At 40.1% G+C, this 26,820-nt stretch overlaps 2 protein-coding genes and 1 long non-coding RNA gene across 5 annotated transcripts; 2 read left to right on the top strand and 1 right to left on the bottom strand.

The window, feature by feature from the left end:
• The first annotated feature begins 251 nt into the window (after positions 1-251).
• On the top strand, positions 252-7,884 carry prkar1ab (protein kinase, cAMP-dependent, regulatory, type I, alpha (tissue specific extinguisher 1) b). The gene is made up of 11 exons (XM_088284585.1): positions 252-418; positions 2,310-2,518; positions 3,577-3,747; positions 3,831-3,922; positions 4,291-4,352; positions 4,436-4,482; positions 4,632-4,790; positions 4,879-4,939; positions 5,045-5,166; positions 5,255-5,336; positions 5,878-7,884. Exons 2-11 carry the CDS (start codon positions 2,345-2,347, stop codon positions 6,048-6,050), a joined length of 1,143 nt encoding a protein of 380 aa, XP_088140711.1. The 5' UTR covers positions 252-418; positions 2,310-2,344; the 3' UTR covers positions 6,051-7,884.
• An 858-nt stretch (positions 7,885-8,742) lies between these two features.
• On the bottom strand, positions 8,743-16,315 carry fam20a (FAM20A golgi associated secretory pathway pseudokinase). 3 transcript variants are annotated; one of them, XM_088285118.1, is made up of 11 exons: positions 15,737-16,315; positions 14,184-14,377; positions 14,048-14,098; positions 13,077-13,155; positions 12,912-13,004; positions 11,263-11,378; positions 10,301-10,481; positions 10,115-10,224; positions 9,622-9,703; positions 9,496-9,555; positions 8,743-9,384 (listed from the first exon to the last, which is right to left on the bottom strand). In XM_088285118.1, the coding sequence occupies exons 1-11, from the start codon at positions 16,081-16,083 to the stop codon at positions 9,114-9,116; spliced, it is 1,584 nt and encodes a 527-aa protein (XP_088141244.1). In that variant the 5' UTR covers positions 16,084-16,315; the 3' UTR covers positions 8,743-9,113. The 3 variants fall into 3 exon arrangements, with proteins under 3 accessions (XP_088141244.1, XP_088141246.1, XP_088141245.1); XM_088285120.1 differs by lacking the exon at positions 15,737-16,315 and adding an exon at positions 15,292-15,421; XM_088285119.1 differs by lacking the exon at positions 15,737-16,315 and adding an exon at positions 15,250-15,371.
• Positions 11,754-24,745, top strand: LOC148317235 (uncharacterized). The gene is made up of 3 exons (XR_015840078.1): positions 11,754-11,834; positions 22,944-23,056; positions 24,601-24,745. It is a non-coding gene; the product is annotated as an uncharacterized LOC148317235 (long non-coding RNA).
• Positions 24,746-26,820: the final 2,075 nt, after the last annotated feature.

Genomic DNA, 26,820 nt, shown 5'->3' with positions numbered 1-26,820 from the left:
TTCATGAATAAAAAAAATACCCTCAAGCATGAGCAAATTAATTATGAGAAATACATTTAATTAACATACTTCTGGGGAAAAAACAGACAACAATAATATCCCACTTCAAAGAACAGTCTTTCTTGTGTTGCACCCAAACACCCCCCCCCCTCCAGTTCAAGATGAGCTCCTTGACGTCATTCGCTTGGACGCGGCGCCTTTAAGGTTGCCAAGGGTTACGGGCTCACATGTCAGAACGAGGAGAATTGACGTCAGTGAACGCCTCTGATTGGCTTGCAGTCGTATCCGGTGGGGCTGCGGTCCAGGGCTCGGAAAAAAAAGATCGAAGGAGCGCTAGCTGCTAACGGTTACTGCCATTGACAAACGCCACCCGTCCCGAGTCGCTGTCGAAGGGCTCGGTAGGATTTTACGACATCTTGTGAGTATTCATCTTCCCCTGCGCTGACGCACGACATGACCTCTGCATAGGTGAAATTTGTTTTCTCTTGTCTCGCGTTTGTTTATGATGGAACCCAAGATGGCGTCAAGAGGGCTTTGCCTTTGCACGGAGCTAGCAAGCTATACATCAAAACCTCTAGCTCGCTTTTAACGCGGAATTTACACAAGGCAGATATGCAAAGCAATTCTAACGACGGCTTTTTATTGTCGAATGTAGGATATGTGTCGTTCACCGGTTGGTCAGGCTTTGCATTGGACAAACACTCCCTGACCTAGACGTCATTGCACACTGCACACAATGATAACTCCAATGATAACTTCATTGACCAACGGCGGTCTTTTCATACTGCATATTCAACTGCCGCTTGTTTGGCAAGGTCACTGAGCATCCCAATAATTTATTTCGAATAACTGACTAAAGATAATGAGACGAATTTAATGTTGTAGAAATTATTTCACTTGACAAATAAATATAATAATAATAATAAATAATATCTCTAGTACATCTCACCTGGTTTGTGTAGTATTCTGAATAAATTACCTGCCAATATTCACAATATACACCATGACAAAAAAATATGAACAAAGACTGTTCTTTCCAACAATGTTGATGAATCGCCGATGTGTCAAGCAGCGACTGCAGAGGAGCACATATTTGATGCCAGATTTATTTATTTTTTGCCTTCAGCATTGGTGGCGAGTATCAGCAGCCTTCTGATACCCGATACTTAATATCGGTTGTCTAGAAGACGCTCACGACTAAAAGACTCTGTAAGCTGCAGTGATATTTGTTTTTCACAAACCATAAAGAATATATGCTTGTGTACTAGTATATTGTTTGTCTACTTGTGTTGTTGCACCATGCGAAAAGGTTTATAACTGCCACAACATCTTGCTAATTTTGTTAATCAGTCTATGACATTTTGCATTGTGTATTCGCATTAAGATGAGGACTTTTGTAAGGCAAATGGATGTGGTTTGGTTAAATACACAATGTGTAAATCTCTAAAGTTTTAGTTTGACAGTAAATGTGTCTTGGCCTCTTTTTGGAAGTTTTGCTCACTGCGTGCCAAATTTCCACTTGTTGATAAGTTTATCTCGCAATTGTAATGAAAAAATTGTTGCGCAACTCAAGACAAAAAAAAAAAAATTAAATCAGCCAAGTCTGTTCATAAGTCAAGGTAGCACAGTGTTTATTTTGCCTTGTATAGAAACAGTGGACAGTAATTTTTGGGCTTGACCATGACCTGACGTTAAGCTTCTGATGAAAAATAGAATGTAAGTGGCTGTGCTTATTTATTTGTAATTCAAATTGCATGTAAATGACGCATAGTCTTGCAGGCACAGGACGGATGTGGTTTACAGATACTTGCAGTTTCGAAATGTAACTTTAGAGGCCTTCCTGTTTGATACAACTCCGCTGTCATCTAAGAGTTTGATCATATGATCATGACCAGCTTTTCTGAGAAGCAGTTTTGGAACCTCAAACGAGAGACATGTCACGCTTCTGGTTTGTGACTTGATTTAAAAGCAAAAATGCGCATGCGTTGTGCATGACGCACACACTTTCATAGCCAGTCTTTGTGACATCAAACTTGACTGGAGGAGATGAAAAATGTTGCGGTCTGAAGACAGACATCATATGACCGTCTTTGGGCCTGCTGCTACACAACAAGGAACGTCTCTTTGCCTTCTCGCTCCGGTTCTATTTTTCTCACATTCTTGTTATTTTTTTGGCCCATTTCTCACATTGAAACTAAAATAGACCTCATTTGTAATCCTGTAACTTCTTGTGGCATTGTGAAGATCTCATCATCTGTTTTTTATTTTCTTTCCCTCTTCCTGTTGGCTCTCTCTCCCCGATTCCCAAGGTTAGAGGTCATCAAGCAAGGTTGCGGTTGTCGTCATGGCTTCTGGAAGCACGAGCAGCGAAGAGGAGCGGAGCCTGAGGGAGTGCGAGCAGTACGTGCAGAAACACAACATTCAACAGCTGCTGAAGGACTGCATTGTCCAGCTGTGCACCTCCAGGCCCGATCGGCCCATGGCCTTCCTCAGGGAGTACTTTGAGCGGCTTGAGAAGGTGCGTACCACCACATTATTGCCCGCTGGACAGAAAGAAGGGGATTATAAAGTGAAAATCATAGATTTTTCCTTTTTATTTTAACAGCCTCTTAACTCATTCACTACCAGCCAATTAAAAAAAATGTATCTTTGACGTATTTATCCGTCAATGGTAGTCAATGAGTTAATTGTGTAAATGTAAATGGTCACTCATTTCTCATCTTTAACCTCTCAAAAGCCAATGAGAACAGCTGAACTTTATTTGGGGTTGAGCAGAAGCACTTTAAATGGTGCGAGTGTGTTCTGACTGGATATAGGCAGATATGCTTTTTTTTCGAGTTTGAAACCGATTGTTAGTGGTTTAGTAGGCCGAGAACCGATATATGGAGCCGATATTCATTTTCAGTTAGTTTTTGTTACTTTGTATGTAGAAATGTATATACTTTAATGTGTGAACATATGAGTCGTGGTTTCTTCGCGTAACATTGTTTCACACTTTTGCTTACTTAAGACTTCAGGAAAAAATAATTAAATTACATTCACAACATTTCTTAGCTCGGCATTAAACAAGGTATGGGCCATGTGCTTGATTTTTTTATTTATTTATTTATTTTTTTTAAATTAATTTATTATTTGACTGAAAAACTGTCACAATACACAAAAACATTTTTTAGTATGAAGAACTAGGTATCCAATCATTGTTTCCGTGTGTGTTTACATATGTTTTACTGCCTAAAAGCCGCTTTGGTATTTTTGACTGCAGTTCAAGTTTTCGCCACCAGATGTCGTTATCACTGAAGCCTTTAATCTTCAAACCATTTTGAGCGATTTCTTTAAATGGTTCCGTGGTTTATAAAATCTTCATTTGCCCATCATTAATCTACGCCATGGCTATAAATGCACAGAATCACCAACCCATGTCACATAAAACATTGTTTTGTTGTACTTTACACAAATGGTAAATCCTTAAACTCCCATTTTGCGATTTACACTCAACTCAAAATTTGCAGTTGAGTTCGTTTCCACGCTGTAGGAAGCAGTCACTCTATTGACTCTTGCATCCCTCCTCCCCGCCAGGAGGAGGCCAAGCAGATCCAGAACCAGCAGAAGGCCAGCAGTTCGCGCTCCGACTCCCGCGATGAGGAAGTGTCCCCGCCCATGAACCCCGTGGTGAAGGGTCGCAGGCGGCGGGGAGCCTTCAGCGCTGAGGTTTACACAGAGGAGGATGCCGCCTCCTACGTCAGAAAGGTGCACACATCAGATGTTCGGTGACATGCTTGGTTGAAGCGGTTCCTTCAATCCATAGTGACTGACACATGTTGTTACTTCAGGTCATTCCGAAGGACTACAAGACAATGGCAGCCTTAGCCAAAGCTATTGAAAAGAATGTGCTCTTCTCTCACCTGGATGACAATGAGAGGAGGTACTTGACGTGAACTTGATTTTCCTTCTAAGCTGAGGTCCTCAAACTTTTTGGGTCATGGGAACCATGAGAGGGGCGAACATTTTCCCCAAGGAGACTCTAAGACTCCTAACGTCAGTCAAACAAGGAACTATGTTGAAGTAAGAGGAGGAGTTTCATTTAGACAATTAATAGTGTCTCAATGTCATTTTGTGGCATCTTTTGGCGACTAGAAACCTTTTGGTGATTGGAAGGGGGGTGGGGGTGCGCATTTTTGCTATTTGCAGCAGGTCTCAGTCCTTATAGCTCGCGGCACCTCAGTTTGAGAACAGCTAATCTAATCTTCATGTTTGATCAACTCTGGCTAACTCCCAAACGTTTCTTTGCAGTGACATATTTGACGCCATGTTTCCTGTCACCTACATCGCCGGGGAAACCGTTATTTTGCAGGGTGGGTTTGTTTTGACGAAATGACACGATCAAATCAAGTCCCAGCTTTATGAGGGTCAATTGTGAATTATTTTCTGTCCGCAGGCGATGAGGGCGACAATTTCTACGTTATTGATCAAGGGGAGATGGATGTGAGTATTTTCCCGTTTGATTTCTGAAGATTGACAAAATTAGAAATCGGGTAAACAAGGAAGTGCTCTGTCATCCCACGCAAACACAATGCCTTAATAGATTTTAGGCGTCCGATTGTAAAAAATGTACCTCCTTTTCAATTGTCCAGGTGTACGTGAACAATGAATGGGTTACAAGCATCGGCGAAGGCGGCAGCTTCGGAGAGCTGGCGCTGATCTACGGCACCCCGAGGGCCGCCACTGTCAGAGCCAAGACCAACGTCAAGTTGTGGGGCATCGACAGAGACAGCTACAGGAGAATACTCATGGTGACCAGATTTTGGGATTCGCTTCTCGGGACAAAGTCACATGGTTGCTGAGAATATTAACAAAAATATGTTTTGTTTTTGAATGTAGGGAAGCACTTTGAGGAAGAGGAAGATGTATGAAGAATTCCTCAGGAAAGTGTCTATTCTAGGTAGGTTTTGTTTTTTTTTGTTTTTTTTCCCCCCACAATCAAGTGGTAGTCCGCCTTCTCAAACAATGCGTCATGGTGGCTTGTTCCTTTCTGCGTTCCCTTCAGAGTCACTGGACAAGTGGGAGCGCCTGACCGTCGCCGACGCACTGGAGCCGGTCCAGTTTGAGGACGGCCAGAAGATTGTGGTGCAGGGAGAACCCGGAGATGAGTTCTTCATCATTTTGGAGGTAAATGCCCAATCCGTTGCACCCACCAAAGAGGTGTGCTCAGCATCAGATGGAACTCAAGTGCGTATGTTTTGTCTTCATATTCCAGGGTTCTGCTGCGGTGTTGCAGCGTCGCTCAGAGAACGAGGAGTTTGTCGAAGTGGGAAGATTAGGACCATCGGACTACTTCGGTAAATTATTGTGTGCCTCCAGCTGATTTTGGATTTCTAGCTATTCCTTGTTGGGATTATCAATTTCTTTCATTGGTGCAGTGTTCACATTTTAGCTATTGATAGCAATACTTCCGCCTTTATTTTGAAAAAATTGACTGTTTTTGTCAAGGTGGTTTAGGATTCATTGAAACTGACAGATTTTTCACCACTAGGTACATGCGCTATTTTCATTTCATTGTTGTGCTTTTGTCCACTTTAAAGTGTATAAGTTTGCACGCTTTTCGTTCTGATGAGTTAATTTTCACCAACTATTTAATTTAGATGTGTGCTTGTGTGTGATTATTTTTTTTTTTTGTTTATCAACTAATATTCCAGCCTCCTATTGAGTTTTCTCAATTGTCTCTAATATACTGCCCCCATGTGGCCAAGACGCGCACACCAGAAGGAGACCACTGAACTGAAGCAAAAAAAAAAAAATCAAAATCACGTTTATTTCTTTGCATATTTTTATAAAGTTGAATATTATATAATTCTGTCTGTTGTTACGCTCTTCACGCAGGTGAGATTGCTCTGCTGATGAACCGCCCCCGCGCCGCCACCGTGGTCGCCCGCGGCCCCCTGAAGTGCGTCAAGCTGGACCGGCCTCGCTTCGAGCGCGTCCTGGGCCCGTGTTCGGACATCCTCAAACGCAACATCCAACAGTACAACAGCTTCGTCTCGCTGTCGGTCTGAAGGGGCTCGCGTCCCTCCCCCTCAAGTCCCTCCCCCTCAAGTCCCTCTCTTTCGCTCTTTTTCGACCTCGGGTCCACCAACGCAAGTTGCTTTCCGCCACTTTCTTCCTCTTCCCTCTCTCTTGCGGCTCCTCTTGAGTTACCCTCTTTTCTTTCCCACGTACCCGTCACCCGGAGGTGACTTTTAGCCGTTCACCAGCGCTTGTACCAGCTGCTGTAACGTTACCGTGTAGGCACAGTTGCATCACGCTACCTAATGTCATATATCCGCTGGTTCTGCTTTGTTTTTTCAGCGAAGGCAAAGCAACATTCGTTAGGAAGATGTGGGCTCTCAAAAGACAGGACAATCAAAAACCTCACATGGCGAATTTGTTACAGACCGATTTTTCTTCTTTCTTGACTTTTTCAAGTCCCGTTAGACTCATGCAGCAGAAGCTGATGATTGCACCAAATGTCAGTCAGTCAGACGTGATGGCTCCTTTTTGAATTATTTTTTTTTTTTGTTTCTTTGCTTTCTGAGCGATAAGATGAGTCGATGTCAAGACATCTCAAAGTTGAGTTTTAGTGTGCAGCTTCCAGGCTGGTGCCAAATGTTTATTGCGCGATAAAATGAAACGTTACCTTCTATTTGGAGCGTTACCGTGAATAGGAATTTTTTTTTTTCCCCCCGCTCAAACCCTTTTTTGTCCTAATCAGTAGAAAACCTCTACTTGAAGTGAAAAATCTGCGAAAGTATATATAAAGGGGCAAAAAAAAACACAAGTATTGTGTATTTCAGTATTCAGTTTTTTATTATCTACCAAATAACTTGGTCACTTATGCTATGGTTTGTAATCAAAATGTTCTAGTTAAATGATCCATGACTCAATGACTATTATTATTCTTAAATTTATGGTTTGGAGTGATGGTAATCTTAAAAAAAAAAAATCTTCTGTCTTTTGTAAACACTTATTTTTCCATAAATTCTATTTTAGCTGTCCAGTGCCACAAAGTAAATAAATGCTTCTTGTCAATCGACACAACAGTATGTAATTGTATTGTGTAATAATGGGTTCCGACTCCGCCCACACACAACTTAATGGACATCGGAGGTATTTATGTATCAGGAGCGAGTTATTTATTTCAACCTTTTGCTTTGTTGCTTACTGGAAAACGGCGGCTGTCTTTTCATCTGCTTGTGATTTGTTCTCTGCGCTTATTCGGCATGATGTTGTTCCACATCCTCAGCACGAGAACAGCAGCTTTGTGCAGAAGCGACAGCTTCATTGAATATTTGATTTGTTACTTCTTGAGTATGCTACTATCAAAGTGATTTCAGCTTCTCTTCATACTTGTCATTTTTTCCTGATACTGATTTGCCGTGTAGTCATGAGTGAATTTATTTTTTTTTTTTTCGATTACAACCCGATCATCCTCACGACGTGTTGCCCTAACGCTCAGGCGGTCCTTTAGTCGCTTCCTATCCATCCCGCGCCACAGGACAAAGATTCTCGGTAGGGACAAAGGCGTTTGTCGGACTACTGTCTCCGTGTAAATAGCAGCAACATCAGCAATGGGTTTTAAATGTTTTAGCCACACTGCAGTTGTCCCGGTTTGCCTTAGCTGAACTTTTCCTGGGCTTACAGTAGTCGTCAGTCACCCCCGCTGGTTCCGACCTTGGAGCGGATCCGTGTGGGCCTGTAGTGCTCTGAGCTGCAAGTGATCAGAGGACCATTCTTTTTCTATTCTTCCCTGTATTCAGTTTGATCTCCTATATGTGCAAAGATGTTTATCCTTTTTGGTATAGATTGTTCCAGATGGCAGTTTAAGCAATAAAAAATTAAAAAGAATTCAAATCTGCCTCAAGCGTTGTTTATTATGTGTATTACGTCGCAAGACTGATAATGAATTTAAAAGTGCATTTACGTTCCTTTTTGTTGTAAAAATGTTCATTTTCAAAATTGGCCACTAGATGGAGACAGGGAGCTGTTTACACATCCTTCCTATTAATTTTCCAGGTTTTTTGGATGCGCAAAAAGTTTAAATCATACCGCCTTTGTCACCAGTAGCTTATATAACACCATTGATGGAAAGCCAGACGAAAAATTATGTACATTCACAGTGAAACCGTTAAAAACAAAGTTATCACTCGTGCCAGCCTCTGATTTTCCCAAAATAAATTTCAGCTTTTCTAGATTTTTCTTGTCTCTAACAGAAGCTCGTTAGTTTATTATTATCACTGACGTCTATTTGGAATGGATCCTAACTCCCTTCAACTTGCAGATGGCTCCAGCTGAAGAATAAAATAACCATAAAAAGTGTTGGTGACCTCACCATTCTTCACTGCCGGTAAGGTGTTCTCTCTGTGATGAGCTGCATCGTGTTCGTGCAAAACATACCTTACGGAATTTTGGCCTTGGTTCCATTGTACCAAAAGGCAAGGCAGTCCTATTTATAGGGCACATGTCATTCATTCAAATGATGATGGAGCATATTTTTTCGCCTGGATTTAAGACTCTTGGTGCTGACTTTACTTGTGTTGGCAGTGTATTGCCTTTGCGTGCAGCATAACAGCTAAATGCTACTTCATCATGTTTGCTTCGGAACCTGGACCTCATTAATTGACAATGTCCTGAACTGAATCTCATTCTCAAATTTTGTGTTGCTGACATTTTAAATCCACTTGTGTCTTTAAAACCACAAACACACAAAACAACTTTGCTCGAAGTTTATTGCACACCAATTGACTATATATTCCAACATATTCACAATCAAAAATGCCCAGCCATTCCAGTGCATCTCATCCTTGAATAATAATATATTCTAACGAGTATGGCAGCAGTCTATCGCTTTCTTTATCAAAGTATGATTTATTTTCAGTATTTAGAGGTTATGATATGTGCGCTTGCAACCAACAGGCTTGTCAATAATGCACCGGTCGATGTATTCAGATTCCCTCACTCCACCCCCGTTTGTGGCATTCACAGCATCTTGCATTGATTCCTGGCTTGTTCCATTAAAATCGAAACGACTGCACTTCATCATGAAGTCTTAAAAAGCGGAGTAGATTTCCATCCCCCGTCCGTTAGCTGGCCTTTTTGCTCTCTGCGTTGGCCCAAGGATTCACTGTAGCTGTAAGAAAGTCATTAGTGATGACCCGGTCGTCGCCCAGCTTGCGCGTACAGCGTTGGACCGTCCGCAGGATCTTTACTAGGCGGCGATCCAGGGCTGAGAGGTGCGCTTCTGTTAGGATGGGCTGCAGGGGGTCATTTTGCAGGGATTCCCTCATCATGTCACTTAGTCTGTACTGTGGTTGGACCAACAGTTGCAGCCTCAGTAGGGTGGAACGCTTTATCCTGTGGAAGGCAAATAATATCATGGATACATAAACATCAATTCATTTGGGATTATAATTTTTTTTTTAGGATTTTTATTTTCGCAAGCAAGCATTTTCAAGTTGTACTTACATGCAGCATTGAGATAGGGGAGCAAGAATCGACATCTCATCTTGACTGTGCCTCCCAAATCTACAATCACATAAGGTACCACATTCACATTTTTTTTAATTATAAAGAAAATGTTTTTGCTCTCACCCTCTTGCATTGTCCAAATGGAGAAGAAATCCTTCATCGCCAAATTTGGTGAAAATCTCATAGTGGTGTCGGTCCATGTTGCCTGCAAAAAAAAAAAATTCACACATTGGCAGTGTTATCTGCTTATATGCCTCAATACATGTTTTGAAATTTATTCACGACACTTCCACAAACGTTTTTTTTAATGAGGTAATGCTTGAAAACATTGATAAAAGCAATTCTCTAAAATTAAAGGGCTAAATTAATACAAGTAAATTATTTTAAATGTACTCTTAATTATGTGAAGCACATTGAGATACCTTGTTGTGTAATACACTATGTAAATAAAACTGCCTAGCATTAAAATTTACTATAGCATAATTGGACTATATTTGTACTTACAAATATCAACATGAATCATCTCAATGTTGCTCTTTTTTTAATATAATTAAAATTATTATGGATAAATATGAGTGTTGTAATGAAGTGATCATTTATCACAATAGTAACTTACCCATAAGAAAGTCAAAGACGGACATGTCAATGATGTTGAGGAGCCGGTTACCCGAGTTGTAAGGATAAAGCTTCTTTACGGTGTCGCAGTAGGATGGATTCACCTGCCACCTTTTACGGGAAATTGACAAAAAAAATGATCCAGAGATGTTGACGAGGTTCATAAAATAAAATAGAGGATTCTTACTCTTCCTGTCCCGTGAAGGTGTAGGAGCGTATCCAAGGGTTTGGGATGGAGATGCGGGGGGCGATGCTGAGGCCGGGCAGGTAGGCCGAGAGGGAACCTTCCAGTAGGTCGGGGCTCCCACAAACTGCGTATTCTGTCTTGCATACATACAGGCATTTGGCAAAAAAACAAGTGTTGTTTGCTGTAAAGAGAGGAGAAGAAACAAAAAATATGTGAACAGCATTCACAAAAATATATATATAACTTCAAGATGTTCAGCTCTTTTGTGATATTGGGATCAACTTTCCTCATTTAAAAAAAAATGCCATGTTTTCCAAGATATTTCCAAATATGAGCAGCCATTTAACATGTTGCCTTCCTCCTTCTACGTTTCTGTGATTAGGGAACATTTCAGTTTATATTCTTTATCATTTTCAATTTGATTTGTTCCCTTGCAATAATTCTATGTATTAACCACGCTCTTCCACTAATCCCTAATCAATCGACATTTTACACATAGTCCTCCTGCGTCTCCAATTCAAAACCATTTCAACTATTTTCATTACTTCACCGTTTTAGAAACTCTCCATTCTCACATTGTATATTTCAACATTTCAATTAATTAAGCATTTCATTCCATCTTCAGATTTTCACCATTAACACAATTTCAATAGAAATTTCATGCCAAATTTACAAAAAATATCAGCCTTCTTTCCATTAGGATGTGTTCTCTCTTTAGCATATTTGTTGAGTAAATTTGTGTTTCTAATATTTGACTTAGTGAAAGACGTTCCTTCTATCTGGATGCATTGCTGTTATTTGACCACTAGGTAGCGCTAATTCCCCACTGGATAATGCGGCGTAAATCGAAGAAGCCGAGCTCAATAGTGTCAATGAACGTGAATAAAAGTGAACGACAAATCCGTATTACATGGCCTAAAATTAGACTACTAAATTATTTATTTATTTATTTATTGTTCTACCAGGTGAGGTGAAAAAGACAGCCCGTAGGTCGTCATTTCGGGTCACTTGGAGCACTTCGCCAGTGACGTTCAGAAATCTGCCCACAACCGGTGGAACTCTTCGGAAGTCCAGGATCCTAACAGGAAAAAATAAAGTAAGTTGTTTTATTATATAATTTCAAAGAAAAATGGTTATCTAATGAAACATTAAATTGTGTGTTTCCTGCAGAAATTACAGGCTTATTTGACTCCTTCCCCCTCTCAGAAAATGACAATAACAAACTCAAAACATATTCGGTATTTAAACCATATCAACATTTTAAATGTCAATAATTTAATATAAAATTGTGCCCCTCTCGTATCGAGTTTTCAATGCGATATCGCGAAGTCATTGCATCTGCAACCTATGCAAACCCATGTTTGTATTTTGCCTACATTGAAAAAGTGTTTTGCGCTTATATTTCTGACCAATCTAACTAAGTGTGATTCCAATATTTGTGTGTTCCACCCAGAAGGCCATTCACTCCCCCGAGGAAACATTTTAGTCATTGATCAAACAATTCAAGTGTGACGCTGGAAAAGTGCGGGAGATGGTGAGTTAATGAGAAAGACCCCAGGCAAGACTGAAAAATACAGGACATGAAAATAAGAGTCTTAGAGAGGAAATGTGTTGGTCTCATTTGTGTTAAGTGAACTGTTTGCAGCATAATAACAGCCTGGATGAAATTATAGCCTCACAGTGTACAAAAAAATGTTTTTGTGACATCTTAGTTGTTGTCTGGTGCTGAATTGATGATTTTGCATCCTTATGTTAAGTGCCATAATGATAATGTCTAGTCCTCATGACTGTATTTACGTTAAATCACCCTGCCACCCTGTTGTTAAAATGAAATTGTCTTCATCTGGGAAATTCTAGGCTGACAAACATTTTGCAATCATAGTTGTCGGCTATGTGTTCTGCAATTGAGCCATTTATCTATTTTTTTTTTTTAAAAGTGCAACAGTTAATTGACAGTCATTCATCAAATTTAATCGATGAGTCCACACACACTGAACCGAATGAGCCGCATGAAAAACCGATGGATGGATTTATTTTTATCAGGTGTTTTTATGCTTAGCTTACTTTTTATGTCTAAAAAATATATATAAAAATAGTACTTTATTTATTGACTACCTAAAATATTATATATACTCACATATCCTAACGCTTTGCCGTTTTAGTACTTTTTCTGAAATGCCACAAGAAGGCGCTAAAACACTGTCTAAATAGGAAAATAGTACAGTAATTGGTCCAAGGAATTTCACCTAAGTGATAGATACTTTGATGTGAGGATAAGCTAAGTATGTCATGGAGGAGGTAACTTTAGTCTGGGTTGTTACTGGAAGTAGTGGGAATTCTCTGCCACATGAATTGACACACACACTTTGGGTGCATTTTTTTAAAATAAAATTATGAAAAATTAAACATTTTAGGGAGTGCCAATTGCAATTTTTTTTCCAGTTTGAGGCGTTGCTTGGTCTCTTCAAAGTTTTTTAAATGACAATTTTAACCATGTATTAGATTAGCATTAGAAACTCTAAACCATGTGTTTTCCTTAACGAAGAAATTAAGCATATTGTGTTCCCATAAAAGTAAGATTCAATGGAGGATGTGTATGCAGGTTTTGTACCTGTCCAGGTGAAAGGCAGCAATCTCTGCATTGTGTCTCTGGACATCCACAAAGAAAAAGACGTCATCTGGAGTCTCCTCATCCCTCCGCTGCCTGATGCACAAAAGCAAAACATACATTTGTGCTCATGAAGAGCTTCATGAGGCTCGGCAGACGTGAGCTCACCTCATTGGCTTGAACATGGCCTTGCCGAAGTTCTGCATCTTCAACGCCAGTTTCAGGTGGTGTCCACTGGGCTTCACCACTGGATAGATAGACAGCAACCATTACCCTAAAACTTCTTAGAAAAGGGGTCACTTTTAGAAACCTGATAAACCCGATTAGTGTCAAGAGTCAGTATTTGTAAGCGTTAGAGCTGGAGGACATTTATGAAACTAACTGCGGTGACAGCTGAGGGTCGTTAGGAATTAGTTGGTTGCATTATGCCCCATTCAACTTAACAAGCACAGCATAAAACAATTTTTTGTACTTACAAAGAGGATCAGACGGAGATAAAAAGTGTAGTTGATGACCGTTGTCACCAGATGGTGAGACTTAAGTCGCAGATGTTTGTGTGATATGAATTGATGGACTAAGCAGGGTTATTATAGTTAACGAAAACTAACAAAATAATGAAAACACAGACGTAGTTAATATATTGCACGTTGATAAAACTAACCCATTATTGTCTTTGTCAATAATTATCATACGTTTAGGGTTTAGTTTGAAAAAGAACATTAATTATTACTGTACAGATGAAGGAATGTCAAACAGTTTATAGGGAATTGTTTATTAATTGCTAATCGCTTTTGAAATGAATGTGAGTGCCATTAATCTGTATCAGCCTTCCCCCCCAAAAAATATTTATTTATTTTTTTTAAAGGCTAACAGCGCTCTATAATGTATTTCATGAAACATACACTACTGACATTCATAAAGTTACATTATATTAAATGGCATGTAAAGAATGAAACATTTTTGGCCCCAATTCAATAGATATTATGCTGCTCCTTCTGGAGTCTGCGCCATGGCCACCAGGGGGCAGTGTAATTCACATATCGACACAAGAAAGGTTTTACAAGTGACTCAATAAGCTGCAATTTTTTTGGGGAACTTTACATGAGGCTACTGTAAATTTAAAGGTGAACTGACCTTACCTTGGCTGCAGTCACACGCTCCCTTCAGGGCCTTCTCATCTTGAGTGTAATCTGGAACAAATTTCCATGATTACAACCGTGGCTGTTTTAATACATGCAAAAAGTGACAATTTGCGAACATTGTCCATCCCGTCACCTGCGTTGACCACTGTCATCTCGCGCATGTCGAGGAGGAGCCGTGTAATAGCGGGGTCGTGGCGGGAGTACAGGGCGTGGCGGTTTATTCCCGCGTGGAACTTGAGCCAGTTGGCGTCGGCATCGAAGGCCACTTGGTATTCGGTCACAGTGATGTTGGAAGCGGCTGCGGCTTCATTGTACAGCTTCATGTGTCTGAGGAAAAATTGCAGTGCAGACAGAAATAATTATTTGACAGTTTATTTATTTTTGTAAAAATAAATTAAAATAATGTTCATCTGTTGTCATTTGAAGGCAACCTAACCACGCTTTAAACGGCACTAGAAAAATGCAAATAGCCATAAAGTACAGCCCGACTGCTCGTAATTCTTCTCCCTTTCCACCTCAAGGGTCCAAAACTCTCCCAATCTTGCTGAACGAGCAGACAGACAAGCGTCACAAGCCAAGACCGCTTTGTCTCCCGCAGATGAAGATGGGCGTGAGTTCTTTCAAAACCCTGTTTACCTTCAAGCGCGCCAGACGTGGGATCTCAAAATAACACGTTTGCGGTATGGACTGGCTTGGCGCACGAGGGTTGCCTTAATCGCTTTGCTACCAAAGCAAACAACTCGCGATTGTCTGTGGGATTTTACAGCTGTGGGAGCGCATTTGTTATCAGGCGCCGATGCAAAAGAGCATTCAGATTCCTGGGGGTCTGCGTGCGGTGGGTTGAACGTCCGTAAAATCAGTGACTCTGCCCCTTGACCGTCGCCGGTGCGAGATTTGACCAAATATGTTCTTCCTGATGCAGTATCACATGCAACACGTGTGGCAGACATTCTTCGGTAAACATCTTAAAATAACGAACACGCACGGAACATAAACCACGTGGTTGGATCAATGTGTGTGCTAAGAGCGGGAGGTCATTGCGTAATTTGGCTGAAGCGACAGAAAAGCTCCCTTTTAGACTTCCATGAACTTGCTCCCTCTGACATGTTTCAGTCAAAAAGGAACAAGGAAAATGTCATTTAATTTTGAATTTGAGTATCTGGTGCCCAAAAAGTCAGGAAGTTAAACATAAGTCTGACCTCAGAAGTTCAAACCCTTTGCAAGGATCTCGGACTTTGTACCTGGGAAAAGTGCTTCAATTTGGAACGCGACAACCTCTAATCAAAACTTCACAAGGAATTTTAGAACTTGGAATTTGGGTTTCTAATTTTAAGGGTGAAAAATGTGAAATATGGCGCGGTGGAATTGATATTTGCTTCCTACAGGCGGACCCTAGACTCCGGTTCCCTTGAGAGCAATATCCAGCCTGTTTTAGCGCTCCTTACTCCAAACACACCTGATTCAAATAATCAGGATTGTTTCAGGCTTGCTGATTGTTTGAATCAGGTGTGTTTGGAGTTGGGAGGCAGGATATGGCTCTCGAGAATCCGGAGTTCCCCCCCCTTGACATAGATAGATGAACATTTTTAAAGCAGTCTAACAATTTTCAGACAATGAAAGTGAAACAGGATAATTTCTCACGATCTCCCACGCCACAATCAAAGCCCTAAAAAGACCGAAGCTGACCTTTCCCATCGTGTCACTTTCTTTCTGTAGTAGTCCATCAGCTGATCCACCTGGAGCAGCTTCTCCTCTTGTCCTACCACGGGGTTGTGGATGTTATACAGAGGATGGGCGAACAACCCGTCAAGTTTGGAGCCCCCATTGCTCTGTCCAGAAGGGTCCGGGTCCTGGAGCGTGAAAGAAGTCCAGTTGGAGAACTGACTCGGGAGGCTGGAGTTGCCTCGGCGGCACGGACAAAAGTGTCCCGATCCTTCTCTTGCGTTGCGCAGCTTTGGCAGGAGGATGAAGTAGAGATCAGCAGAGAAGATGACGGTGAGGGTTACGGCCAAGAGGAAACGGTCTTTTCTCATTATTGAGAGGGGGAGAAGAACAAGTTGACTATCGGGGCGCTCTCCGGAGCGGGCGAGGCATCACTGCATGGTTCGACGCCACTGGTGCACTGAGTTCCTGTGTGCACTCACCGCCGGCACGTTCCTCGGCAGCCACTGAAGAACTGATAGCATGCGCGAGCGTGCGTCGGCAAAAGTCGCTGACAGCTGGGCTGCTTCCCGTGAACTGCTGCACTGAGAGTGAGCGAGGGAGAGACTGTGTGTGCATCAGAGTGAGAGAGCGAGGGAGAGAGAGGAACGGGTGGAGGCGCCTGTGTACACCGATTAGGAGCGTCGTCGGGGTGGAGATCTGAGTGACAGCATGTTAGGCTTACTCTGTGTGCAGTTTTACAGGTCCAAGTTTGGCCTTTCGTTATTGGGACTGTTTGCATTTGTGCTGGTTTTCTAAAGGATTTTGTTTTCTTTGACCAGGGATGCTTTGCAAGGGAATACTTTTTTCCAAGGATTTCTTTTGTAATAATAATAATAATAATAATAATAATAATAATAATAATAATTATTATTATTATAATAACAATAATAATAATAACAATAATAATTATAATAATAATAATAACAATAATAATAATAATAATTATTATTATTATTATTATAATTATTATTATTATTATTATTATTAATTTTATTATTATTATTATTAATAATAAGAATAAGAATAATTAGGCCAATTAATAGTATCCATGCTTAAACGCTCGCCAATAAAAGACGATCGGTTTGTAATCTCGATATATAGAGTGGAATTTTTTTTCACAGTTTGGTTCCGTTCTCACTCGAACTAACAACCTTGTTGCGAAATGAGAGGAGCTGATTTATGAAAGCAAAGTCCGTATGACCAACCTAGTGATTTGGTCATCATAGTGGACATCCCGCTGTTTCAGGGGGATATGCAACCTTGCTTGACCGTGTGTAGTGAAACTCCGCAAATAATTGACATCGATGTCAGATTTATGCAATAGAATTTCTGAATCATTTTAGAGATTTTTATTGGCTCAGGATATGGAGACATAATTTATTTTTTCTATTGGCAATCCACAACTGTATGTATGCACATTTTTATAGAGGACATTTATTGCAAACTATTCCCTCATCTCCATAAACCTCATTACATTCCAAAAAAAAAGCTAAAACCAAGACTAAAACTAATGAAAGGCCCATCCTGGAAAAATACATAGGCAGGTTTGTTGCTGTACTTCAACAACAACAAATAGTGAAAACATCAAGCTGCCTTTTTCTTGACTCTCCCTCGGCCTGGTTCTTATGAAAACACTCCGCTTGCTGGCGATGTTTGCTCTTTCTAGCCCTCAGCTCCTATAAACTGAGCTAATGAAGATCTCGCACAAGTCGTGTGCACGTGTGTTGTTGTGGCATTTTGGAATAAGTGTCATCTGTTTGGGTGTTTGCACGTCTGCTCGCGTGGGTGTGGGTAGAGAAAAAGCCACACGACAGTGTCTGGGAGTTGTTTTATTTTTTCTGGAGGGATAACAAAATGAGAAGCATTTTTGCCAGCATGCCTTTAAACCAGATCAGAGCACGCAGGTCTCGCCAGCACAAAAATAAATTGAGTGGGTTGATGTTTACTATGAAATTTTAGTTTTTTTTCTTTAACCAGTGTGAACAGTGATCAAGCACAATTTTAATTTTCAAATTTTAATTAACCCTTACATGCTGTTTTGAAATTCGACAGCAGTTCAAAGACTCTAAATGTCATTATTTCATCCTGAAATTTGAAAACTTGTCCTAAAGTGACAAAAATTCATGAAGATGCAAGTAGAATATATATTAAAAAAATAGTTATTTCCTCACATCCAACAATATTGGAGGTCGTCTTGACACAAATTTTGACTTGTCGACCAAAATGGAGTTTTAGTGTCAGGAATCGTGAAAATGATTGTATGGCAACAAAAATTGTTCTAGATGGGAGCAAAACAGTCCAGTTCTTGCAGAAATGTGCACCTGTTGGTCTTCAAAGGGTCATAGGGGGGGGATCTTGAAACAGTAAAAATAAAGGGAAACAGCATAATCTAGAGGTCACGTAGAGGTCAGCGGGTGCCTTGACACAGATCTGTACCTGCAAAAACAAGTACCTGCAACTTAGTGAAGAGAAAAAGGCCATAAAAATGTCATCACTTATGAATATGTATTACTTGTCCACATATAGATGACGCGGCCGCGGGGTCAAAAATGTCTGCACACTTTTGCCTCTTCCTTTGCTTGAACAAAAAATGTTTTTCACGGATGGCTGCATTTCAAATGGAGGCAGAACAGACAAAAGCGGAACACCAGCGTGTGCAGTGAGTCCAGCTAAATTGATAGGATGCACATGGAAGAACAATTCTGGAATTGTGAAATAATTAGATGAAGATGAGCCAGATTTTTTTTTTTAAATGTGTTGATTAGATTTTGTGGAAAATGCAAAGCTAAAAATAGTCGCTTAAGGGAACGCCCGCCTTGCAGTCATGAGGGAGTTAACGTCGGGTACCCTTTAATTTAAGCTGAAATCGAAAATATCATTATGTGATTTCTATGTTTACACTGTCACAGAGAGGGGAATCTCGGCATGTCTTCTTGCACATTTTGTTCTCATGAAGAATCAAATTTACAGCCAAGGAGAGGTTTTTCAAAATATATATTACTTTGTTTGCAACAACCACTGTTATCACATTACACGCTTTTCTAAAAAATCGGTGTCACTATTAGTAGATAAGTCACCTAAACTCAGTGTCTGGCATAAGCAGAGTACAGCTTTGGAATGAAAATGTGAAAAAGAACTTTGTGGTGCGTACGCCTACACCCTGAAAAGGAATCTTCCCCTCAGATGGTCGCTTTAGAGTGCCTCGTTGTAGGCTGTGAGTGTGAGCAAATCATGAAGAGAAATTCGGCAGTCGGAGTCAGATGTGATAGCCAGCATGTGGACCAATAGCGCGGCTGTTTTAGAGTGCCTCGTTGTTGCATTATGGAAAAGCCTCAGGGTGACACGGTGGAATATTTCCAGCTACTGGAAATGGACTGTACACAAACTTGTAGTTATGTGTAGGCAACAGAAAGATGCTGGACAAAGTAGGATAATTTAGAAAGCACTCATTTTTACTTCACGGGGACTTTATGGTAAAATGTTTGTTTTTAAATTTTACCGTCAACTGTGTTTGTTTTCCTTTTACACTTGCATGACTTTTCAGGATACCAAAAGTTTGGATGTAATTCATTATCTCATTACGCCTTCACTATTTAATTTAGTGAAGGCAATACAAGTTTTACAATGTGGACCAATTGAGCCTGAAGTGAATTAATTATATTTCCAATATTTCCTGGTGCCGTTGAAAGTGTTTTATCTGAGAGGGTCCGCTGTATTCAATTTACCTTTACAAAGTGATAAAAAGCAGTCCTTATGGCTGAATCTTTGAATGACTGCAAAGAAAGCTCATTTTTCTCCAGCTTTGGCTTTTTGACAACTCTCAGGGGGCTGTGGGTAAATTTTCACCCGCCTGAAGACGAATATGAAAAAGGAAGTAGCGAGACATCCCCATCAAAGCATTCCTTACATTTCCCTCGGACAGAAGATCTTTTTCACGTCTTCTACAAGCCCACAGCAATCGGTCTAGACGACTGGCACTCTTGGCCACAAACTCACAACGAAAGCCGAAAATCACAGTTTAACAGAAAGTAAGACGGACGCAAAGAAGACACGCATGCATTAGAGGAGCCCAGCCCGGACAATGAAAAATATACTGTGACTGGCCACAATTGGAGGAATATTTTTTTTTGCCCTACCCCACATCAAACACGCCTAAAATACAAGTTATTCCTCTTCCTTCCTTTCCTTGCGGGCAACCAACGCCAAACAGTGCAAGTCTGCAGCCGGAGTGCTTGCCCAAGAAAGTGGCCCACTAGTTTGGCGCATTCCTGCACACTTGATAGAGCCTTTTATAGCGACTGACTTTTATAGTAGCTGACCACTGCTAGGTGTGCATAAGCCTAAAACCTGCACACACATGGCAATTATTCTTACTGAGAAAAATGAAGAGCATCTTTGCAGAGATTTATTTTTGTATTTATCTATTTGGGAGTTTATTATGCACCTTACAGTCAAAGTTATTGATGGAAAGAAGAAAAAAATGCAATGAATTTATTTTTTAATTTATTCCACAACTCAATGAACAAACTAAAAACAAACTAATGAAATATGAAGAATATTTAAAAAAAGATAATTAAACATCAGCATTCTGTTTATGAAAGTAATTAAAATGAACTATAATTAAAGTGGTTAACACATTTTTATTGCATTTTTTTTTATTCAGAAATGTAGATAAACCTTTCTTAATGATTTGTTTTTCGCGCTCATTCCAAATCCGTGCAATTTTTTTCTCAAGCACATGAGGTTATAATAATAATAATAATAATTATTATTATTATTATTATAACAATAATAATAATATAATATGTAATATAGTAATATTCATGAAGTAAGGGTTGTTAGGTTCAGCATGTGTCATTGCTATAAATTACAACACACTTCTCAGTTAAACTTAAAAACAAAAATGTTTTTGAATGAGAAAAAAGTAAAGATTTGAAATCAGCGTCAAAAATACATTTTGGGACACATGTAGCTATCTCTGACATTTGTGAAAGTAAACATGGCTCTTTTAAATTTCTTGAATTTTACAATAAAACTGTGCCTTTTTTGGCTTTGCTGAAAAATACCTTTAGGATGTTTTAGCATAAAGCTAAAACTAATACTAAAACTAATAAAAAAAATCTCTGAAACAAATTAAACAATTTGGGTTGAAATGAAACCCTAAAAACTTGCAAAACCGCTCTATAAACAAACAGAAATAAGAGTCCAAAGAAAATCAAAATAAAAACTAATGACGAATCCCAAACTACTCCACCCTTGGTGTCTGTCTCTGCCAGAGAGCGGTTGCAAAGCACCTATTTGCTATTCTGTGCTCAACGAGTTTCCGTGACAGGAAAATAAATTGTTTGCAGACGACATGTGCACACCCCCCCTGTATCACTGCCATATAAAACATCTGCACCTCCAGATGGTCTTGACTCCGCATATAAAAAAATCCTCAGGCTAAAAAGTGGATTAAAGGGGAAAGTTGAGCTGGAGACCTTTAATTTTTTTTGTGTACTAAAGGACTGGATTGTTCCTGTGAAGTGTGGTGGCATGAAGTGGAGCTCCTCAATTCACTTTTGGCCTTGCTGTCATCAAGCTTGAAATGCATCACTTCAGCATACTTCCTTGACACCGATTCCTATTTAGAAAGGGCTTTGGTAGCATCGAGTGGCAGGCATCTTGTGTGTGTTTTTCCGTCTATTTCTTTCCAGCAGCATTCTTTTGAACATGGATATTTCTTTGATAAACCGTTTGAAAAGAAAAAAATGTTTCAACACAGCCTGAACGGAATAAGTTGAATTGCAAACCCACAGAATTTGGTGCCATGAATGTCCCACTATGCAGCCAAACATTTTCTGTTTCTCATTTTCTCTGTTTCTCCCTTTTATATCCGACATGTGTCCCAAAAAATGTAAAATTACTGAGCCAAACCCGAGTTTATGAACTTAAGTCAGACTTCAACTTCTGGAAAAGGAGTAAGAGCATGTGGGGTGAACAGAGCTCGCTGAATTTAACTTTGAGTTCACTTTGTGCCCCATATCAGCTGAGGTAAGGGACCTATGATAGGTATAAAAAGTCTACACACCCTTTGTTCAAATGCCAGGTTTTTGTGATACAAGAAAATGAGACCAAGACTATTTGTCCACCTGTAATGTGACCTATAACATTCATCTGGGAAAAAAAAATGGGAATTAAAAACAAATCATGGACATTTTACATTTTTCTTCATTATTCCTTTTTTTTTTTTATATCCAGAGAATGTCTGCCCTTTTCCCCGCAGAATTCGGACTATATAATTTCAATCCTTAACTTTTGTTTGTTTTGAGTCCTTTTTTAGCATTTATGACTTTGTTTACAACTTCGATGACCGTGCACCACCTCGACTTGTACACTTCAACTGGTGGGTCACACTGTTAACCCTCAGTGGCCCCAATAAAAACATCAGTCCGCTTTGTTTTCCTCTTATGTCTTAACGATTAACGCATACTTTTGGAGCAACCACTGCAATTCTAAGTATGCCCTTAAACATTTGGCTCTACTTGAGATTGAGCCAATGTAGAGAAATTTATGAGGTTCACCTCTGGTATGTTGTTGGCTCTATGACGTTTCGCATCAAGTTCTGTCTAGAAGAACCCACATGATCGCCCTCCGTCGTTGTCCACAGTCCAACTGAGCCATCTGTGCAGGCCGTGAGGACAAAGTTTTTCTCTGCCATCTAAAATCTATCAGTTTCACCATTGTGATTTTTTTGGAGAAGAGGTGATTTTGTGAATACTATAAACCGGGATATTTTGGACTTTTAAAACAAATTGTTGCCTTTGTACTTACTTTTGTTTCGTCACAATCTCATACTATTTTTCGGAACGTAAATGCCTTGTACGCCACAGTTTACTCCACTTCCCCAGCGACCACAGTGCACCAAGCCCACACTGCTAAACACAGTTCTGGAAAGGGACATAGCTGTGGTTTACTGGAATTATTATTCTGGTTCAGTTCAGGCTAAGTGTCACTGCTGTTACGGCCCAGATGCAGTCGGCAGGCTCCGCAAGCCATCAAGGTGCCACCACATCCCATCTGCAGGTGCGCCATAATAGTGGAAGGGAGATAGGTTGGAGAAAGCCAACAAAAAACTTTGATGGATAGGGTTGTGCATTTTGCAAAATGTATGATTTATAAATTTGACGCTGATGTCTTTGTTTTCTAGTTTCTCAGCTGCTGCCCAAAGTTGAAGTCAGACGTGAAATCAACTGTAGATGCTGCTGGACTTCCACGTATTTTTTCATTTTTATTTTAAGTCCTTAACTGCATACTTATGAGGTAGCGTTGATTGATATTGAAAAGTCATTTTTTTACTCCCCTCAATATGGTGATTGTGATTTCATGTGAATATTTCATCAAGGTCCGCTTCACTTGTATTTTTTTTAACAAACACATTGGCCTAAAGTTTGAATTCATTCATCACTTCCTGTTGAATTGTGGCAATGCTGCTTTTTTCCTTTCACCCGAATTCAGTGATACAGTCGAAACGTCTGGGCAAAAAAGTTGCAGTCATCCTTTTAAAACGGACTCTTGGAAAGCTCAGCATTGTAGATGCCAGTGAAATACTGCAGCACGTGATTCAGCACAAACCTCCTCCATCTCGCCAAGTGTGTGCCGTAAATGTTATTTTATCTTTCACCTTAAAAGCTAACCCTCTGCAGGATTCCCAGGCATTAAAATCCCTCTTTAAAATGTCCAAAATACGAAGCTAATGAAAAACTGAGTTTCCGAATTTTAATAAAAACGACTGTCAACTTTGAGGAATGAGCCTAACCACCGAAGAAATATTGGAGACGAGAAGGTGTAACACAAGAGCGTGAGGTGATAAAATATGCACATCTGCACAGCCAGACTGTCCAGCCTGTGTGTTTATGCTGGCTCATACATCATTGGATTCGATGTGGACAGAAGACGTGGGAGTGCAACTCCTCGAGGAAACTACTCCAGACATGAACTCTGGTCGAAATACTGAACACTGTGAGGATGACAAGACATCCATTTAATAATGACTGCATTTTCCGGGCTATAAGTCGCACCAGTATATAAGCCGCAGCAACTCCTTTTTGGGTGAAATACAATTTAAAAAACAATAAATAAAAAATAAATAAATTAATTAATTAAAAAAAAAAACTATATACAAGCTGCACCAGACTGTAAGCCGCAGTTTAAGTGGAAAAAATGTGTTGTTTACCGCAACGATTTTGGTACATGAAAAGATTCTTAAAACAGTGCCTTTTAACACGGCAACAACTTTGCAAATTAAAACAGAACAGACCCAAGAGAGAAAAAAAAAAAATCGAGATTTATTTAGCGTATTTTCTGAACTATAGCGCACCCCTAGAGGTGAAAGAAAAATCTACAGAAAAGCTGCACCGTTGTATTAGCCGCATGGTTCAAAATCTAGGAAAAAAGTTGTGGCTTAAAGTCCGGAAAATACGGTAGATGGAGCCTTTAGTTTGATGACAGAATACACAACACAATGAAGACATCAGAATCATTTTTATTGGCCAAGAAAAAGTATACACTATGGGATTGTGAGTGAACAGTTTCGGGAGTTAATGGCTTGAGGACCTATTGCGCCTCCCTCACGAAAGGAGCTGGAAGAGGTGGTGACCAGGATAGAGAGGGTGTAGTTCAATTTGATTTTGACACTTACAAACCCCAAATTTTTCCCTCGAATTATATCAGAAAAATTTGAACCAACTAAACATGCTGAGTTAAAGCCAAATACAAATTTATTGAGCGCCACGCCTGGAACAATGACTATCTCATCAGCGCTATATCCTTCATGTTAACAGTTTTTTTCTTTTTTTTTTCCACAGGAAAAAAATTTTGCAATGGAATCAGGATGATCAGTCTGCACCCGTCTCACGATTGGGCTATATAACGAGAGAAGGGGATGGCACAGCTTCCCGTCTATCATCAGTCAACCATCCTCCCTGCAGCCTTTGTGTGTTTGTCGGGTGGAGCAATGCCAGGTAATCATTGGATTCTACCACTAAATTGGGCTCAGCAGGAAGTAATGATAACATGAAAATGGATGACACGCGCCGTGTGGAGTAGCTATGGAGCTATCGTGAAATATTCAACACGGGTGGAAAGCATGTGCGGGTACATATCAAATCCACAATTGGACGTTTCGGTTGCGACCTCATGTGAGCCGCCCGCTGGAGTGAGGCATTGTTGCTTTTGTTTTTGGCTCCCTGAAGAGCAAGACAAGACAGAAACTAAAGTATGTGGAGGTTTTAACTGATGCTGCCCACAAAATATTCCATACATAAAATGTGGGATCATTTCAGGACAATGCAGTCTGTTGAAGTTGCAGCAACAACAGCATAAATGGGACCCAGTAGCTACATTTGAACATCCTTGCACATTCTACAGTAATTGCAATCGTACTTTTGCAAAGACATTAATGCTTTGTTTTAATGTTTGAGAGGTATTACTTTAATTTGTAAGTTTTTATCGCTTTGGGGACCTCGTTTTGCAACAAGTCAAAATACAAACACAATATTGTCAAATGAGTACCTCTGAATGTATCAATCAAAAAAGAGCTAAATATTTTCAAAATATAAAGGTAGAATCTTCCATGCAACTCTTGCGTGAGTACCTAATGCTGTGGCAGAAGAGTGTTTTTGTCTCGTAAAGCTCCCATTTCTAACCCCTTAGCTAGCGCATTATAATTATTGTGCAGTCACTCAATGGAAGTATGCCAAAGAATGAGCACCCCGCTTAAACGCAGCACGTGTTTGATGATGAAAATCAAGAAGTTACGTAACAGTCCGGTGAGAGCACAGCCTCTGCTTTGAACACGTTTTAAATTGATTGCCAAGAGATGACCCGTGATGTGAGGTCAGGATCACCTGATGTGGGAGAGCACGCTGACAGAGGCCTCTCTGACCGCAACCTGATCAGAGCTTTCTAACAATTACATGTTTAAATTCAATTAAACTATTTGGTTGCGTTTTTACTTCCCTCCTCAAAAAGATTTTAAAAAAAATCTATTGAGTTGTAACAGGTCACAATAATGGTGAAAAAAGTTTTGAAATGATCTAATTTTGTCTCGTTTTAATATTTAACAAACTTGCCTTTGAACAAGGTGTGTAGACTTTCACAGTTTGCAGCTTGTGCCACGTCCAGATTGGAGAAAAGTACGGTACATTTTATGATGATAACAGGTCGGCAGTGGGGGGTGGCAGTGCTCTTGAGATATGACCGAGGAAGTTTATGGATGGCCTTAAAAGTCAGGATGAGTATTTCAGATTGGTTGCGGTATCGAATGGCGAGCCAGCGGCAAGGCCGCAGTACGGGAGTGATGTGGTGGATGGAGGGGATTCTGGTGATAACACAGATGGAAGAGTTCTGGAGAAGCTGTAATTTGTGGAGTGAGTGATGGGAGACCAAACAGAAGAGAATTGCAGCAGTCGGTATGGTAGGTGATGAGGCTGCAGACCAGGAAAGCAGCAGTGTGGGAGGTTAGGGATGGGCCGACGTGATTAATGTTTGGTAAATGTAAGTAAGTGGACCGGTTGCTTTTTATTTATGTGGGCTACGTGTTTGTGTTTTTTTTCCCCACCTTTTCCTGTAATGTCATTTGAACAACAAAGTTTTTAATTTGTATGTGTTTATCACAGTATAGTATCTGCAACATAGGCCACAAATGGCAGCTCTTAATTTCCCTTTGTGACATTTTGTGATGAATACTTCTGAATCTACTTCAGGTGAATTGCACTTTCATCCACTCGGCAAATGGAATGACTGGTGGGATGCATTTTTTTAGAGAGTTAAAATGACGTGACCTCATGAAGCAAACCCTACAATAAGTTACAAAGTGGCAGTGCATGGAAGTTGAAACTGTGGATTCGGGTTTAAAGAGATTTGGCGCCCTCGAGTGGAGAAGTAAGGTATCGCACCATCAATGTGATTTTTTTTTTAACCCACAAATACCACATAAAAAAATTAAATAAAAATACTACACATAACTTGTGCACTGTATACCATTTCTACCTAGGCTTAAAACAACTATTAACAGCAAAAACAAT

The sequence above is a fragment of the Idiotropiscis lumnitzeri genome, chromosome 20, assembly GCF_059441095.1.
Source record: "Idiotropiscis lumnitzeri isolate Australia: NSW breed Sydney's pygmy pipehorse chromosome 20, RoL_Ilum_1.0, whole genome shotgun sequence".
Classification (NCBI taxonomy): Eukaryota; Metazoa; Chordata; class Actinopteri; order Syngnathiformes; family Syngnathidae; genus Idiotropiscis; species Idiotropiscis lumnitzeri.
This window is presented reverse-complemented; position numbering and strand designations above follow the sequence as displayed.

Bases quoted from the DNA above. Each gene is read 5' to 3' on its own strand.
- prkar1ab (XM_088284585.1), top strand. From the start codon at position 2,345: ATGGCTTCTGGAAGCACGAGCAGCGAAGAGGAGCGGAGCCTGAGGGAG. The intron at 5,167-5,254 runs GTAAATGCCCAA...TTCATATTCCAG, and splicing joins AGTTCTTCATCATTTTGGAG to GGTTCTGCTGCGGTGTTGCA. The intron at 5,337-5,877 runs GTAAATTATTGT...CTCTTCACGCAG, and splicing joins AGGACCATCGGACTACTTCG to GTGAGATTGCTCTGCTGATG.
- fam20a (XM_088285118.1), bottom strand. From the start codon at position 16,083: ATGAGAAAAGACCGTTTCCTCTTGGCCGTAACCCTCACCGTCATCTTC. The intron at 11,379-12,911 runs GTACAAAACCTG...TTTTCCTGTTAG, and splicing joins GCTGCCTTTCACCTGGACAG to GATCCTGGACTTCCGAAGAG. The intron at 10,482-11,262 runs GTAGAACAATAA...CTCTCTTTACAG, and splicing joins TGTCTTTTTCACCTCACCTG to CAAACAACACTTGTTTTTTT.